At 40.4% G+C, this 17,344-nt stretch overlaps 1 protein-coding gene across 4 annotated transcripts in view; it reads right to left on the bottom strand.

Annotated features, from left to right (window-relative positions):
• Positions 1-17,344, bottom strand: part of DYNC1I1 (dynein cytoplasmic 1 intermediate chain 1) — a 246,102-nt gene that overhangs the window by 112,761 nt on the left and 115,997 nt on the right. For all 4 annotated transcript variants that reach the window (XM_028156766.2, XM_028156777.2, XM_028156775.2 and 1 more), the window contains one exon: positions 4,338-4,427. In XM_028156766.2, coding sequence (XP_028012567.1) covers positions 4,338-4,427 — 90 coding nt within the window. The remainder of the gene's footprint in view (positions 1-4,337; positions 4,428-17,344) is intronic.

Genomic DNA, 17,344 nt, shown 5'->3' on the forward strand with positions numbered 1-17,344 from the left:
TGGCCTGAGAAATAGTGAAAGGACCATAACAAGAACTCTACAAAATCAACATTTCCTGTGCCATACGTTAGCTTCGATTCTTCAAGCAGTTAAAGGTCTCTGGGCAAAGGAGGCCATGATACCTAAACACTAAGTCTGGTTTAAGGGTTAAAGATAAATACACTGGGCAAATAGTTAAGTATTTAATCATTACTCTTTAGGTAGCAATTTAGTAGTCTACTTCTTAAAACTCCTATATATTAGTATGAATTTGAATTTTTCACCTGTATGTAAGTTCAAGAAAACAGTAAAACTACTCAATGTAACTAGGCAAAATAAATAAATAACCCTACAAAATGTGAGGGTTATTTTATTTTGGTTAGTACTGTTACATAAATAAATAAACTTCACTAAACAAGGGTACTCTAGGACCAAGGAAAATGTCTTATTTTAATAGCCTCATTTAGCCTTAGTCACTGTTGATGGATGACTGAGGCACCCTTGAAATTAGGCAGAGACAGGAATTTTCCCCTTTATTCCATTTTTATAATACTAAAAAAAACTCTATTCTCTGTTTATCTTCTTCAGCTTCTTCTGTTTTACCTGTATCTTTCCTTACAGGTCCATTACCTTGACTAAAAAATAGTATCTGTGTAATTTTCTGTAATTTTTTTTCTCCCCTGTAGCTTATTGTCACTTTGATCTCATCTTTCAAGACATACAACTTCTCTCTAAGAGAAACATAAATGGCTGATCAAAGTGTATTTGCAAAGGCCAAGTTCAGGTAGGTGAAGCAGTAGTCTCTTCAGAGTAGCCTCTTCAGATATTATATTTGACAATACAATATTTGGCTTAAAATTAAATTGCTACTGGAGCAAAACAAAGGATATATCTTATATTAAGCTTTGATGTCTAACAGGGATCAAATGACAAGATTTGTTTGCACAAAATAATAAGATGCATGTGCAGACAAGTAGTTTTTTGACATCGTAAACAGTATTCAACTTAGGAGTTAAGTAGGACCACAGGTATTTTTGAAAAGAAAAAAAAAACCCAAAACCTCCCATACTTAAAAATCTTTAAATTGATAAATGTTGTTACAATGTAATGAAAATATAATGGAGCATCCAAGAACCATACTCAAAAGCTGTATTCAGAGATGAAACCTCTCCACACATCATATTTTATGAAAGAAAATTGGTTGATTAATGGAATCCAGAAGGTTCAAAATACAAGCATAAACAATTAGAATCAGAATAGTTTTACCCCAGGATAATCGCCAAGTCCCCCCTGAAATATCTGTTTCTGCAGCTTTTCCCTATCACTGGAACCTAGTTAAATTTTTAACACGTTCACTGCATGAAAAGGGCAGGATTAATTTAATAAGGCATATCAGAGCAAAATATGGGCATTATAATATTTTATTTTCTTATAAGAAATATTATAGCAGGGGTTTTTTTTGCAACAAAATTTTTATTATTTCTGCCAAGAGCTAACAATAATTTTTGCATTTAAAGTGACCTTAAAAAAAGATTCTTTATAAAAAGCAGAATATGTGAATTTGACTTACATGTGGTCCAAATGACATGACGGATTTCAAACTTGCAAAATGTACCTGAACAGTTATATTTAGCTTGAATAACAAGTGTGATAACATGTGTTGCATTCATGAAATTCAAAGTTTAGATGGCTGCCTAACTCTGTGAATTCATGTCCTGCAAAATTAAAATCTAGTATAAATTTTATTTCAGGGTTTACTTTATATTCTACTTATTGTAGAAATGTTAATTTATCTTGGTTTTACATATGAAAATACTTTTTTATGCCTTTCATGATTAGTTTAACCTATTTTCTCAAGTTTTCTTACCAGCCTTAAGGTGTACTTTTTTAGTTTCTTTTTAATTTATTTATTATATAGTATATCTTTTGGTTTCTTGGGTTCTTGGGATTTTTTTTCTCTGTAAAAATGTAAAATTCATCATGAATTTCACAATTCTATTGAATCTTTTACAATATCATTTTTTTGGTTAAAAGTTATTTTAAAAATACTCACTTGTCTTGCCTTGTTTCTATGATGTAGTTTTAAATTTCAATATAAAAATGACATCTTTTAATGTTTTTCAAGAATATCAAAAAATAAATAAATAAAACCCCACAAAGCTTAAATTTAAAATCAGATTAAACAGGAGCATGGCTCTTACGAGAATTTTACAGCGAAATCAGTTCATAAACAAGCAAATCAAACCAGACTAATAGAGAGGGCATCCTCCACGGACGTTAATGTGAGGTTTAGGAGCTGACATGCATTTTACAGGAGTGAGGTTTCCGATGCTGTTGTGTCAAACCTCCAAACCTGAAGACACAAAGACACTCCCACATACAAATTCCCTACATTTTGATTAAAAGCTAAAATGTACCTGCTGTTTTTCTCTCCTCTGTTGTGGAAAACAGAGTGAAAACAGTCATACATCAAACCCATATTTCTTTACTGTTTAATGCATTTCGATGTCACATGGGCAAAAATGTCAAAAGCTAGTGAGCGCTGATTATTTTCCCATCTCCCTCACCACTTTTTTTTTTTTTAAACTCCAAAACAGGCCAGATTTCTCAAAAATGTGTTCACTGGTTTGAAACCATGTATGTCAAGTTTCAGCCCAGAGCAAATTTTTATGGCTGAGTAATAAATCCCTGAAACTCCGGGTTCATAATGGGAGTGCTGACACAGCCCTAACTACCATGCAGCCGTGTGAATGGCGCCACGATTATATCTGCTAGAGATTCTTTCAAAAGTTTGCAAAATACTGTCTTGCTTTGAAAAAAAAAATGCCATTGATGCCATCATAAACATGCTTTTAACCCATTATGTGCTAATTTGCAGAAAAGCCATTAATAGAGAATAAAGCGCACCGCGCAGCAGTAATAGAAAATGTATTGCAAACGTCTTCTTGACTTTTAACAGGACTTTAATCAATTCCATGAAGCATGAGTAACAGCTGAAATTAGAGGGTGTTTCTGCTCAGAAGTGAAGAAGGTGGTTGCAATATTTTGCCAGAGTAGACAATTTGGAGGTTGGGGTGTGTGTGTGTGTGTGTGTGTGTGTGGTGGTGGTGGTGGTGGGGGTGATCTGTGCCAAGACACGCAAAACGTGCCCCATCTCCTTATCCCCCAGTATAGCTTAAGGACATGTTGCAAAAGCAAGAAGAGGGTATCTTAATAAATTCTGATTTATTTTTTCTCATGCTACACCTGTGTCAATGATATTTTATTCACCAGCTTTAAAAAAATATGTTCTTAGTAGAAGTTTGAATGTGAAATCTCTTCAATCAAATCCATTTAGAATCTCTCAAGAAAAGTAACTTTTGTCCCCTCTGTGGATGCCACTATTAAAGAAGAATCCACTCCTTGCCCTCCATTGTGCCCCAGAACTTGACCGTAACCAACCTCAGTGCCTGAGCAGACTGAAGTGAGTACACGTGACCAGTATGTACCCTTTCCCTCAAACGTCCCCAGTGACAACCATATGACACACATTGTGCCAGAGCCACAGGCGTCTTTAAAATGTTAAGTCAAATGGGCTTCTAATTAGAGTTATGTTGACCTATATGGTGGGCATTCAGTAGGAAATATGGAAGGATCTTTTAAATCCACACTCCGTTCTCACAGACACTCATTGGTCAATAAGAATGACAATTTCTGAGTTCTCTTTTATCTGCAGGGCTGGGAATCTCGAAGGGATAATTTTTAGGGAAACAGCACCTGTAGTATTGTCTTCCCCTTTCTTTTTCTTTGTTATAATTTTTAAAAATTTCAATTACAGATGACATACAATATTATATTAGTTTTGGGTGTACTGATTAGAACATTTCTATGCCTTCTGAAAGTGATCGCCCCATAAGTATAGTACTCATCTGACACCATACATAGTTATTACAATATTATTGACTATATTCCCTATGCTGTACTTTATATCCCATAACCATTTTCTCTTTTGCTTTAGTTTTCTTGTTTGTTTGTGTGTTGTTGTTGTTTTGCTTTCTTGTTACGTTATCATTGGGAATATATAATAAAGCTTCTAGATAGCACAACAATTGATAACAAATGTCTTATTTTCTCATTATTCAGTAATAATTTTACTGAAATCATGACTGGATTTGTTGCTGGAATTGTGGATGGTTTGCACTCTATTTGCCTCTATCAGTCAAAATAAAAAATGACTCTTGCTTTGGAGATTGAAGTTCATGCTGCTAAATGTAATGTATTGAACAATCATAGAAAACCTTCCCACACAGGGCGTGTACATTTAATTTTTACTTACCTGTAGAGTCCCTTAATGACACAATGTATCTCCCACACCATACCTTCCTTCACTTCCTGTTTTTTGTCTTGATTTTCCAGTTCTGAATCGTGGCCAATTTTAGGTTCCACCATTTCCTCATCATCTTCATCCTCTAGAAAAAAAGAAAGAGAGCAATGCACTATTATTGTTGCTTCAAATCAAAGCCTTTGGTTGATGGTGGGAGGTAGGGGCAAAGGGTAAAGTTCTAATCATTTAGGGCAACTTCTAAGTGAATCAGTCCACAATGAATGCCCAAGATATATGTTCATGAATATATAAATAAATTATCTCCAAAAGGAGCCTCTTTGAAAGTCCCCCCAAGTTGCTGAGAAAGCCGCCCTGAGTCAGCACCTGCTACCTCCATCTCCAGGCCCTCACCACATGGGATGTCTTGGAATTGCCTCTCTGACCTCTGAAGCTTCTTCAGAGATGGCCCCAAAACAGATCTTAAAATGTTTCCACCTGGGGCACATTCTCCACAGGGGACACCTGCTGTACAGACGACTCATTTCCAATTTAATTCTCACCAAATTAATTTGTTTTTGACCTACAGGAAAGGGTTAAATACAAGTCTGACCCCAGGTCAAATGCCATTGGCAAGTAAACCACCAGGGGTAGGGCCCCCAAAAGTCATTGCCATTGGCCTCTGAGAAAGCAACCAACCCACATGGCATTTACACATCCAGAGCAGCTCATGCATTAATGTGAATTTAATGAGCACTAACAAATGGACCCAGGAGGCTACCACTGCCAGATGTTATAGTGCCCTTCCTGCCCTATGCAAATGTGTGCTCACTCTCTCTCTGCTCTCAACCTGCCTGTCTCAGAGGCCCCTTTCATTGTAGGCCTCTTGGAATCATCAGTCACGATGTAGGGGAAAGTCCAAATGTCATAAGAAAATCCAACTTATAAAAATAAAATGATCCAAAGAACTAAAACTTTTATTCACAGTTTTTAATATATTACCCTCATTCCTAAGTATTATATTCACTGAAAGTTACTAATTTTGTTGGTTCAAATAGAGTTTAAAATAAATGACTTCATTTCCTTCCCCCATACATTCATTCATATATTCATTCATTCAACAAATATTTACAAACCTTCTATAAGATCTCAAGCTCTATATATAGTCCCATTTCCATCACAATAAATCCCGAGACATATCAACTCAAAACTTCAGCACCAAACAATTAGAGAATGCCCTATAAATGTATACATAAATGTCCAAATAAATAAGTATGGATAGCCCAAAAAGTAACTTCAAAAGTTCCCACTATATTGAGCAAGTGATTTGTGTAAGGAATATCAATTTTTAAAATATGGATGTATAAAGTATAGCAGTGCAATTTAGATAATTAAATTTTAAGTGGGACTTTTCATTAAAATATATTACTTTAAACACATGTGTATAGGTTGTGTCATCAACATTATTACCTTATATCCACACTATCTATCTATATACATATATATATAAATAAAAAGAGGTAATATGCAAATTAGCCAGGATGCCGCAACAGTCACGACCAGTCAGGAGGAGGCTGCGCGTAGGTGAGGCCCAGAGCAGAGACAGAGACAGAGACAGAGGGGCCTGCCCAAGCCACCACGGCCGAGGGCAGGCCCAGAGAGGAGAGGGTGGGCCTGCCTGCAGCCTCTGCGGCTGAGCGCAGGCTAGGAGGGGAGAAGGGAGAGGAACCGTACGCAGCTGCCATGGCTGAGGGCAGGCCCTCGCCAGCAGTCCCGCCTCTGCGTGTGAGCTGCAGAGGAAACACCTTTTCTGACCGCTCATTGGCTAAGCTCCTGGTACGCCACTCGCAGTGTTCTTGGTAACCTTCCTAATAAGAATCCAAGAAGGTGATCTAGGGTTTTTACACCTCACTCCTGGAGTAAAAAATGAAGGTCTGCTACTGGAGGGTCTAAGAAATGTCATATCCTGCCCTAGTTGGTTTGGCTCAGTGGATAGAGCCTCGGCCTGCCGACCGCAGGGTCCAGGTTCGATTCTGCTCAAGGGCTTGTACCTAGGTTGCAGGCTCCTCCCTGACCGGGGCCCAGGTCAGGGCTCATGCAGGAGGCAACCAATCAAAGTGTCCTTCTCACATTGATGTTTCTCTCTGTCTTTCCCTCAGTCTTCCACGCTCTCTAAAAATCAATGGAAAAATATCCTCAGGTGAGGAGAGAGAAAGAAAGAAAGAAAGAAAGAAAGAAAGAAAGAAAGAAAGAAAGAAAGAAAGAAGAAAGAGAGAGAGAGAGAGAGAGAGAGAGAGAGAGAGGGAGGGAGGGAGGGAGGGAGGGAGGGAGGGAGGGAGGAAGGAAGGAAGGAAGGAAGGAAGGAAGGAAGGAAGGAAGGAAGAAAGAAAGAAAGAAAGAAAGAAAGAAAGAAAGAAAGAAAGAAATGTCATATCCTATGAAACAGACATCTTGAAAATGCCTAAAGAAAGTTGTCATTTTTTCGTGGTGAAGGGACTGGAGTCCGTATTGATGAAAACACCTTGGCAGCTACGGAAGCTGGCAGTGGCAGCAGCAGTGTGGTGATGGGGGCAGCGCTTTCCCCTGATCAGTCAGGTTGCCTCCTGCAGAGAGAGGCCAGACTGCAGCTTAGGCCTGCTCCCCACCTAAGCCGTCAGTAGGACATCCCCTGAGGGCTTTTGGACTGTGAGAGGAGGCAGGCTGGGCTGAGGGACTCCCCCCCACCAGTGCACGAATTCGTGCACCAGGCCTCTAGTATATACATATCAGAAGAGAATGTAAAACACTTTTAAAGAAAACTGTCATTTATTAATAATACATTTATTAATACATACTGAGGATATAAAAAGTTGCTCTGAAATTTTGAAAAGAACCCAGATATTTAGATAAATAAATCTTTATAATGTTAATAATGCCTCTAAGACCTTACCCCTATATAAAGATATTACTGCTATCTACCCACTGCAAACCTGCTTGGAAATTCCTGAATAAAACATTTGCCAACACATGTTGTATCTTCATGATCCAAAGACCTAACACAAAGCCTGGTGAGGCACTGGCTGGAGGGAAGTGTCCTCTTCTGCTAAACCTTGGATGGGGAGGCAATTTTCCAAAGGACACTGATCTGCTGAGAAAAATGGCCCCATTCCTAAACATTCTAGAGGCATTTTCAGAAAATGCAATGGATTCAGCAGCAACACCCTGAAGCTTACTAAATGCCAGCAACTCCAACAAACAAAGGTGGTCAAGGCCCGTGTTGTTATGTGTTGAACTGGGCACCCCCAAATTCATATGTTGAAGACCTAACCCCAACAGCTCAGAATGTGATCATACTGGAAATAAGGTTGTTGCAGATCTAATTAATTAAAATGAGGCCATACTGAAGTAAAGTGGGCACCTATTATCCCCATAAAAAGGGGAGGTTTAGACAAAGACTCACACACAGGGAGAATGCCCTGGGAAGATGAAGGCAAAGATTGGAGTGATGCCTCCACCGGCCAAGGAACACCAAAGATTGCCAGCACACCGCCAGAAACCAGGGAAGAGTCATGGAAAAGTTTCTTCCTCGGAGCCTCAGCAGGAACCAACTCTGCCAACACCTTGGTCTCAGAACTCTAGCATCCACAGCTGTGAGACAGAAGCTCCTGCTGTTTAAGCCACCCAGTTTCTGGTACTTTGTGCCAGCAGCCCTAGCAAACGAAAATGCCAGGCGAGTGCCTTATGTCTATGATCTATGCCCTAGTAGAAGAGATACAGGAGATACACAATAATAATACCTATGGCAGTGATGAATGCTTTACATGCACACTCATTTATCAGAACTTGGTACCATTAGGCTAATTTTATAGATGAGGAGACCGAGTCATGGCCCACCCCCCACCAAAAAATACAAAAAAAAACCCCTCCAAATCATGTCAAGCCATTACACATGCTGTCCCCCTGCCCACAGCACAACATAAAACAGAAATGCCGAGGAAGAGAAAGGCCTAAAGTACAAGCAGGTACGATATTCAGTTGCAGTACAAGGAGGGGTTCGTGGAGGTAGACATCGCATGGCTTCAATATGGACCGCTCTTCCACATAAGGCTGCGCCGAGGAGAAGTTAGGTTTCACATCCTGGAGAGCTACGCGATGGGTGGTTTTATTATTCAAGAATATACATGCTGCATCCAAATTCTGCTCTCGTTTTCATTTCAGAACCCACTGCCCTGAGATCCCACCAGCCAGCCATCCTTACCACAAATTCCTCTGGGCAGACAGACTCACAACTTGGGTGGGAGCAGGACATCAAGAGAAGTAACTGAGTTCGAGGCTGGGGTCTACCACTTGCTAGCCTCTTGATGTTACACAATTCAGAGAAACTCTGCGAGGCCCTGCTTCCTCCTTTGCTGAGTGGGGATAATAATCCTTTCTTAAGCCATCAAGAGAGTTGGGAATACTCGTACCCAGAAACCGTCAAACTGGTGGTGCCTTAGCTTGTATGTCAATGAAGATTTATTGAGCACTTACCAGTAGTATGTACCCGGTGCTGGGAATATGACAAAGAACAAGACAGACAAAAATCTCTGTGCTCAAGGAGCTTCTATTCGAGTTGCTAAAAAGAAACCTCAAACCAATAAACAAAACATGCACTGTATCAGGTAAGTGCTGGGGGGAACTAGAAAGCTGGAAAGGGGGTTGGGCATGCAGGGAAGGGGAGGGAGAGTAGAGATTTAAAATGGACTGGTCAGGAAAAGCCACACTGAGGTGACATTTGAGTAAAACATTCAACTAGTTAAGGGAGTGAGCCAGGGTGAAGATCTTGGGGAAGTAAAACTAATAACAAAGTATTCCATCTCATTCACCAACGGGTGAAGTGGGTCAAATTCGACATTAATTTATGATCAGTTCCATTCACTATGGGGTTGTACTTTTATCAGAGCCATGTGGTCTCTACATACTCATCTTCTAGTTCTTGAAATGAAGCCGGTTTCATCAAATGACTTGAATTAGTCAGCTTAAATAGTATCAAGTTCTCACCGTTCACAGATATAAGGGCTTTTGCTTTAAACATTAATTCCTGAAAGAGTCAAAAAGCAGCATCATGACAGAAAGTGGCCCATAGAATTTATTGGAAAAATATTATCCTATAAGGGCTTGGCCACAGAAAGGGCTAGGTTTGTGATAACAATATGCTAGTTTATCTAATATGTTAGGTTATCTAATTCTTTAAATAGAAAATCCTTCCCCAGAGAATATGTGTTTGATGAAGTTGTTGTTTTTTTTTAAAAAAAAACAACAACACACAAACTAACAAATATCTATTGTGTTTATAATATCTACAAAGTCCCATAATGAGATACTGTGAATAAGAGAGAAACAAATTTTTTAAACAGTGCCTGCCCTTTTAAAGTGGTTATAAACCAGTTGTAGGCATTAGTTTGTAGTGGCCACAGAACTCTTTGTCTATCAGTCTTTCAAAGACACAAAGTCAGAGTTTCAGTGGATTTGTTAAGGAAATAACACAAGAGACTGGTTTGTTTCTCCGCATACTGATATGTTTGCCTTGCTCAGCAAAGAGAGCGTATTTTTCTTTAAGACTCAGGTTTCCTTTCTGCTGCAATTGGAATTACTTCTGTTGAAACCATTTTCAAAACAGTTAAATAACGTTAAAGAAAAGGATTTATGTAGACCCACTACAGACTACTGATATATGAGTGGTGCCACTAGTTCATACCCGGTTACATTTCCTCTGAGATCGGAGGGGGAAAAAATTACCACCCATGTGTGGTTTCCTGTACCAGGTCCACACCAGAAATTAAACTAGTGGCAGGAGTTAATGACCTGCCAGTGACGGGGCTAATTTCAAACAATGGCATCTTTTGGACACATTATTTTACTTAGCATCCAAATTCTGCCTCTCCCGTTGCTGCATCCATTCCCTCTAACGTTGGGAAAATCTTGAGCAACCACTGTCCTCCTTCCTTAAGTGTTTCGGAAGGTCCACGAATGAATAATTGCATGTTCAGCAGCAATCACCCGTAACACTTAGCACAAGGCCGGACCCTTTGTGTGAGCTCCACAGGGCTAGTTTCCTCTCCCAGTCTGTGGTTCCAATGAAACTGACGTGGTCGATTTGAATATGCCACCGTCGGATTGTTGAACTGCTCAGATGGCCTCACAGACCTGAGACACTGGGAAGGGAGGGTAGTGGGATGTTGATACTGCTTGGCAGTACAATATAAAAATACCCTTCTGTCTGGATGCCCCTGGGGTGCGGACATACTGGTCCCTGCTTTCTTTTCCCGAAGCCCAAGGGAAGACATTATCGTACGCTCCATCTCCTGGTGGCCAGGACACAGGTAGTTCGTTACCTGGCAGTCAGACCAGGTGCTCCTAACTGGGGCTTTGTCTTTAGAGCCAGGAGACAAAGCTGAGGGGACGTTAGGATTCGTTTTGGTTAACAAGCCATAGCAGCAGCATCTTGGTCAGATTGCTCCAGGGGCCCACCGTCGGGGCTGGTCCCTGCCATTTTCCAAGCTTGTTCCTTCGGCCTCCTGTTGATTCAGTGAGCGCCAGATTTCCTTCCAATAAATCTCATAGAGGCGGTGTCAGCATGAGATTTCCTTCTAATAAGTCCCACTGGACTTGGTGCCGGTTGCTTGCAACCAGAACTGGAATGACACAGGGCAGCCCTCTGTGAAGAGAATGGCTGTGTTTTATAAGGTCAATGGGATCTCGCTTTCCTGAGCTCTCCCAGGGCCTGCAAAACCCCATTATAAGAAGGTGTGAATGCCCGGATCGAGCCCTTGCTGCCCTGTTCTTGGTTTTCCATGAGGGGACTGTGGCCTTTCCACGAGCCATTGCATGGGAGACTGCTAAGTCTGGTCAGGTGCAGGACAGCAGGGAGCTCAGCAGGCCATTTCACTCCAACCTTCTCGATTTTAAAGGCCACCTTGCTGCTGCCAACAGGTAGAGGCACAAGGCAATTTACCACATGACTTTGAGTCAAACAGGCCAACGACTATAAGATGCACAATTACTATATGTACCAGTAAGAAAAAAATGATACTGCTAATTAAACCATAACACATCATCAATTCTAATGTGAAAAAAAAGTGTGAATGTTGGAGTTGATAAAGTAATTTGTGGCTCAGAAATAAATAGAAACTAGTTTCCGAAAGATAAAAGAAATGGCAAGAACACAGAGTCAACTCTAAATCAAGCTTATTGCTGTGCTGTTGTTGGTGGACAGGTTTGGAGCGATACAAAGGCACATTTATGTTTTTGTTTTGTTTTGTTTTTTTTCGTTTTAGATGTATTGCTTTCAATGTCAGAACAAATGCCCTAGCCACTTTAATATAATTCTATGTGTAGACGCTTCAGATGGTGATTCTTTTTATAACATATTTAAAATATTTCAACAGAAAAACAGAGTTAACACTCAAATATAAATTTGCTTTCAATCAAAAAAAAAAAATAATGCACTTTGGTGAAGAGAGTCTTTGCAGTTCTGACTTTGGCCTCATTGTTTCTCACATCCAGTGCCACTCTGGATGACATTTACGTCACAAATGGGTATCTCCAGCTGAGATGGCCCTTCCGGGCCTGTGCGGTACATTCCAACACAAATGTTCCCCAGGCACCTCACACCTGACATGCTCAGAGCAGAACGCCTGCCTTTTGCAGAGATCTGCCCCTTTGATTGCATTCTCCATCCTGCCTCATGGGGACCACTATCTGAATGCGGTCACAGCAGGACACCAGAGTACCACTTTCAACCCCCTTCAAGTCCTCTTTTCCATCGGAGCCAGCAAGAAAGGGCCTGAGTCCCTTCAATTCCCCCTCCAAAATCTGTCTCAAGTTCACCTCTGTCTTTAATGCACTGCCCTAGTCCAGGCCATTACCATCTCTTGCCTGGAGTATTATAGTAGCTTTTTTTTACTGGTCTTCCTCCCATTGCCCATCTTGCTCTATATTTATAGTAGTTTCATTAAAAAAAAATACATCTATGTATCCTTTCTCCATCAAAACATCTTTCTGTAGCTCCCTAAAAGTTTTAGTGTGAAAGCCCCATAGCTCCTTTTTTTTTCTTCCAGCTCATTTTCCATTGTGGGCAATGCACAGTTACCCGATGTCCCAGTAGGTTCATGCCTCAAATGCATTGCACATTGTTTTTTTCTGCCTGTGTTGAGCTTCCCTCCAATATCCAGGAGGTGTCATTACTAGCCCTTTCTCATGCAACTCTGGAGCTTTATACTTCCCCCCAAGCAAATCTGTTGAGCCCCTTCATTGTTCCACCAACCCACCTTCTACGTATCTCTATGACAACACATCTTAGTCCCCTTGAAATTAGGTTTATGTATCCATCTCCACAATCAGATGGAAGTCCCTCAAAGACCTACTCTTGTTAGTCTCGTCAATGTCAAATACTAAGACTAGTAATATAAAGATGGGTGATTTTTCTGGAAAGGGAGGAGTTTTGAAGCACACTGTTTAGGACACTGTAGGACCAAACAAGTTTGAACTTCTTTCCGGAGATCAGTTTCCCACTTTTAAGAAACATAGATTTCATTTAGTCCCTGAGTGTTATTTAAAATTCTCGAAGGAATTCAAGGTATTGGTGATGCTAAATATAGCTTTTGAAACCTCATTTATCTCCTTCCCAGACAGCCCTTTATTCACATTCTGATATCTCTCTCTAAGGGGCCACCTGATTCTTGATGAAAATACTGCTGCCAACCAGCCCCACAGAGAAACTGGAGGCTTTTAAAAACACGGTGGACAAAGTCTGATTTTGTTTAAGAATATGGAGACAATGTGGAGAGCTTGGAATGAGAGGAAAGTTAGAGGGTAAGCTATAGTTGTAGTCCAAGCAATAGATAATGAGAACTTGACTTAGGATGGTTCAGTTGCCAGTGAGTGTGATGAATTGAACTGTGAATTTAGACCTGTGTTTGTACAGCAGACATTGAGAACTCACTCAAGTCACCCTACCCTTGGACCAGCTTCGTGTACAGCTTGCCAATTTTGCCAGGCGTCCAAAGAGAGCCACCCTCCCTATACCTATCACAGCGGCCAAAATAAAGTATAACATGCACCACTGAATGCTTACACAAACCAAGGTGAGCGCCTCTGTGCTTTAAAAATATGCAGGAACGACATATTTTGTGGGATTTTCAGTAAGCACTTTGTTAAATATACTACATGCTAATATTTAAAACACCTTCACTTTCTGGTCTAGAAAAATCTGGCCCGAGTAAAGAAAACATACATTTCTCATCAAACAGAGCACTCCTGTTAACACTCTAGGCCACATCAGTTCTCTCCGAAGGCTCTAACATGACAGTACTTGGAAAGTTTACTTCCTGATGGAATGTCACCCAAGGCATTGCAAATGAGAGGAAATGAAAGAAAATATTCAAAACGAAGAGGGGAAGCCAGAGAATAGTACTTTTTAGCAGCTGTTTCTGAAACTCATAACTGTGCTGACATATAATATGCATGCAGTAAATATGTGTTGAATGGAGTTAGTGTGGATTAATCGGCTTGCATGGGAGGACAGAGACTAGGAAAAGAACAATGCTCTTCTCAGAGATGTCCATGGGTAACTTCAGCATTTGATGTTTGGGATGGGAAGGCTGATTGATCTGTATTTTCATATACTTTCTTCCTTAAACATCTTTAATGGCTCCTTATTTCTAAGATTAGCTCAGCATTTAAGGCCAATCATCATCTGACTCCAATTTAATTCTCCAGCACTGCTCAAAGCAGAAAAGCCCTTGACTCAACGGTGTATGAAATAGGCCAAGTTTGTTGTCAAAAACTACCCCTCTCATCTTTCCTTTCACTTAGTCTTTTACATTTTCAGGCCTTCATCTCCCAAACTTTCTAAGAAAGTCATGAAGCCTTCAGCCACAGAAGAAATCAGTTAGATGAACCAATTGATACTAATGGATTAGAGAATGGTAATCCAAAGAAATTAATCTCTAAGGGAAAACTGCAGTTCTTGCAGAATCTTAGAGGGAGATATTTTGAAGGAGCAGAGCCACCCCTCAAAGCCAGATTCATCCATGGCACAGTTCCAGAAAGCAACACTGCCATTGTACTTCATGTGAATAGGCCTCAAGAGTTGAGTAGGGCACAAACTCTGTCTATCCTTGACAGCCTTATTTATATAGATGGCAAACACACACACACACACACACACACACACAGAGAGAGAGAGAGAGAGAGAGAGAGAGAGAGAGAGAGAGAAGAGAGAGAGAGAGAGAGAGAGAGAGAGAGAGAGAGAGAGAGAGTCTGGGCAATAATTCAAAACACTTGAAAATGCAAAGTAATTCTTGGCTGCTTAGAAAGAGAGAAGGGACTCCGAGCTTTCTCTTTCAGACTTAAATGACTTTTACTGCCTGTTTTGGATTTTGGCTAACTCCATCTCCTACTTTTTGTTTCCTCTACCATTTCTTCCAAATGTGCAAATCCCCTTAGGAGGGAACACTGCCCGTGGAAAAGAAAACTTGGGTCACAGAACCAGAGATATCACCATATGTAACTTTCAGCAGCGACTGGAGATATGTCCCCAGTAAAGTAAAACCTTCCAGGTCTCCAGGTACTAACACAGTTATTGTTATGTTAATTAGTGAAAACTAGGATAAAAGAAATAAAAACCATTTATAAATATTATTTTACCTGTGAAGAAATTGTTTGTGAGAAGAGAGTGGTACCTTCCATCACTAAGTATCATCAACTCTGACTATTAATGTCAGCAGTCATCACATCAGTGGCACATCTGTGTCATCCCACTCTTACATGTTCTCTAGCATTCCTTTTATTAATAGGATCAAATCTTGTTAATTCTATCTCTTTGTATCCCCTTCACTTTCACCTCCTTCTCTTTGGCTTAAGGCCACTACGACCTCTAATGTAGCCTACTGTCATAGCCTCCAAGCTGGCATTCCTCCCTCCAGCCTCTCTCTATCCTTAGCCTTGCTACAAAGAACACTCAGATTAATCCACTTAAAACAGTGACAGTCCTCAATAGTGCACATGATGTGTAAAACAAAAGCTGGATTGCTTGGTCTAGTCTTCAAGTCTTCTAGAATCTGGCTCCTGCCTGAATTTCTTCTGCTGTGTTCATCCTCCCCTGCTCTTGCCCACACACACACTCCAGTCAGTCTGCACGGGTACTTTGTTTGCTGCACAAACTCCCACATTTCCATCTGTCCTTTTGTTCATGTTGCTCCCTCAGGCACTATTCCAGGTGCTAAAGAGATAGCAGTGAACAAAATGGACAAAACTTCCTGCCTTCATGGAGCTTGCATAATAGAGAAGATAAGTCAAGTATGCAGCATTAGAGTTGCAAATGCTAAAGAGAAAAGCAAAGTGGGTAAGGGAGGCAGAGAGGTAGGTATCACAATTTTACATAGATGGCTAGGGGTCCTTACTGAGAGGTGGCATGAAAAAAAAAAAAAAGACTCAAGGAACTGAGGTATCAAGCCATGTGGATACCTGGGTAAAGCATTCTAGGTAGGGGAAACAAAAGCACAAGGGCAGGATTTTGCCTGGAGTGTTCAAGGCCTTGAATAGCTTTCCTCACAAGTAAAATCCAGCTATGCTACAAGATCTGATTCAAATACCTCCTTATTCCCCATCTCTCCTGCTCTTCTTCTTGGAAGGGATTTCTTCCTCATTTAACCCTTCACAGGTTTCTCTTAACTTTTTTTCACCCAATCAAAGAACTATAATGTTTAAGAGTATGGCATTTATCATTCTCTACTTTATTTACCACACTTTCATTTTAAGTAGAACACACCCCTTTATGTCTATGAGTTTTCTTCGTCTAAGAATCAGAATTTCTTGGGAGTAGGATGCATTAATTAGTCATATTTATTTGCTCCCACATTGTTGTTAAGTAAATATTCCTGACTGTTTTAAATGTTAATAGTCTCATTTCCACAGTAGTTCTAAGGAGTACATTTTCTCAGTGGTGTCTATCCCCAACGTTTTAGCTGAAAATGTTGAACTAAGTTCAATTGTAAACTTTAAGTTTCCTTTTCTTGATCACTAGGTCTCATCTTCACTGACAGCAACAACTTGTCTAAACTACCCAGAGACTCTCCACACTCACTGTGAGGTTCCTGGTCCTTTATTTTGTTTCCTGTCCTGGTCATAGTCACTAGGTGTTTACTCACCACCTAATGTGTGCTCAGGTCTGTTTTAGGCATCATGAAAAAAAAATAGCTATCGATTTAGTGAATCATATATGTCAAGTTTTGTGGTAACTGTTTTATGTCCATTATCCCATTTAATCCTCATAGTAACTCACGGAGGCATACACAATTAGTTCTCTCCATTAAGTACAGTTGACATTCAATATTATTTTATACTAGTGGCCCGATGCACAAATGAAGATTCATGCAAGAATGGGCCTTTGTTCCCATGGCTGCTGGCACTGCCTTCCCTCTGGCTGGAGCCACCTTTCTGCCTTCCCTCGCTGTCCAGAGGACCAGAGCAGCTGGGGTGGTGCGGAATGCCTGCCTTGTCACCATGGTGACGACGCAAGCATCCCGCCCCATCCCCAGCCACTCTACGCTGGTGTATGCAAATTAACCTGCCAGCTTTATTGGGTTAATTTGCATACTCACTCCTGATTGGCTGGTGGATGTCATGAAGGTATGGTCAATTAGCATGTTACTCTTTTATTAGGTAGATTAGCTTCAGATGTACAGCATAGTGGTTAGACATTTACATAATTGAAGAAGTGATCCCCCAATAAGTCTAATACTAACCTGACATCATACATAATTATTATAATATTATTGATTATAGTCCTATGTTGTACTTTACATCCCTGTGACTATTTTGTAACTACCAATTTGTACTTCTTAATCCCTTCACCCTTTTCACTCAGCTCCTAAATCCCCTCCCATTCGGGCCCCTGTTCAAATTCACATAATCTATGAGGTCTTCCCTAAACAATCTGTATAATATAGCAACATGCCTCATGCCATTCTACACTCACATAAGACACTTGCTTTTCCCTTACCCTGATTTTAAAAAATATTTCATAGCACTGATAACTATCTG

Source organism: Eptesicus fuscus, chromosome 14 (genome assembly GCF_027574615.1).
Source record: "Eptesicus fuscus isolate TK198812 chromosome 14, DD_ASM_mEF_20220401, whole genome shotgun sequence".
In the NCBI taxonomy this organism is placed as follows: Eukaryota; Metazoa; Chordata; class Mammalia; order Chiroptera; family Vespertilionidae; genus Eptesicus; species Eptesicus fuscus.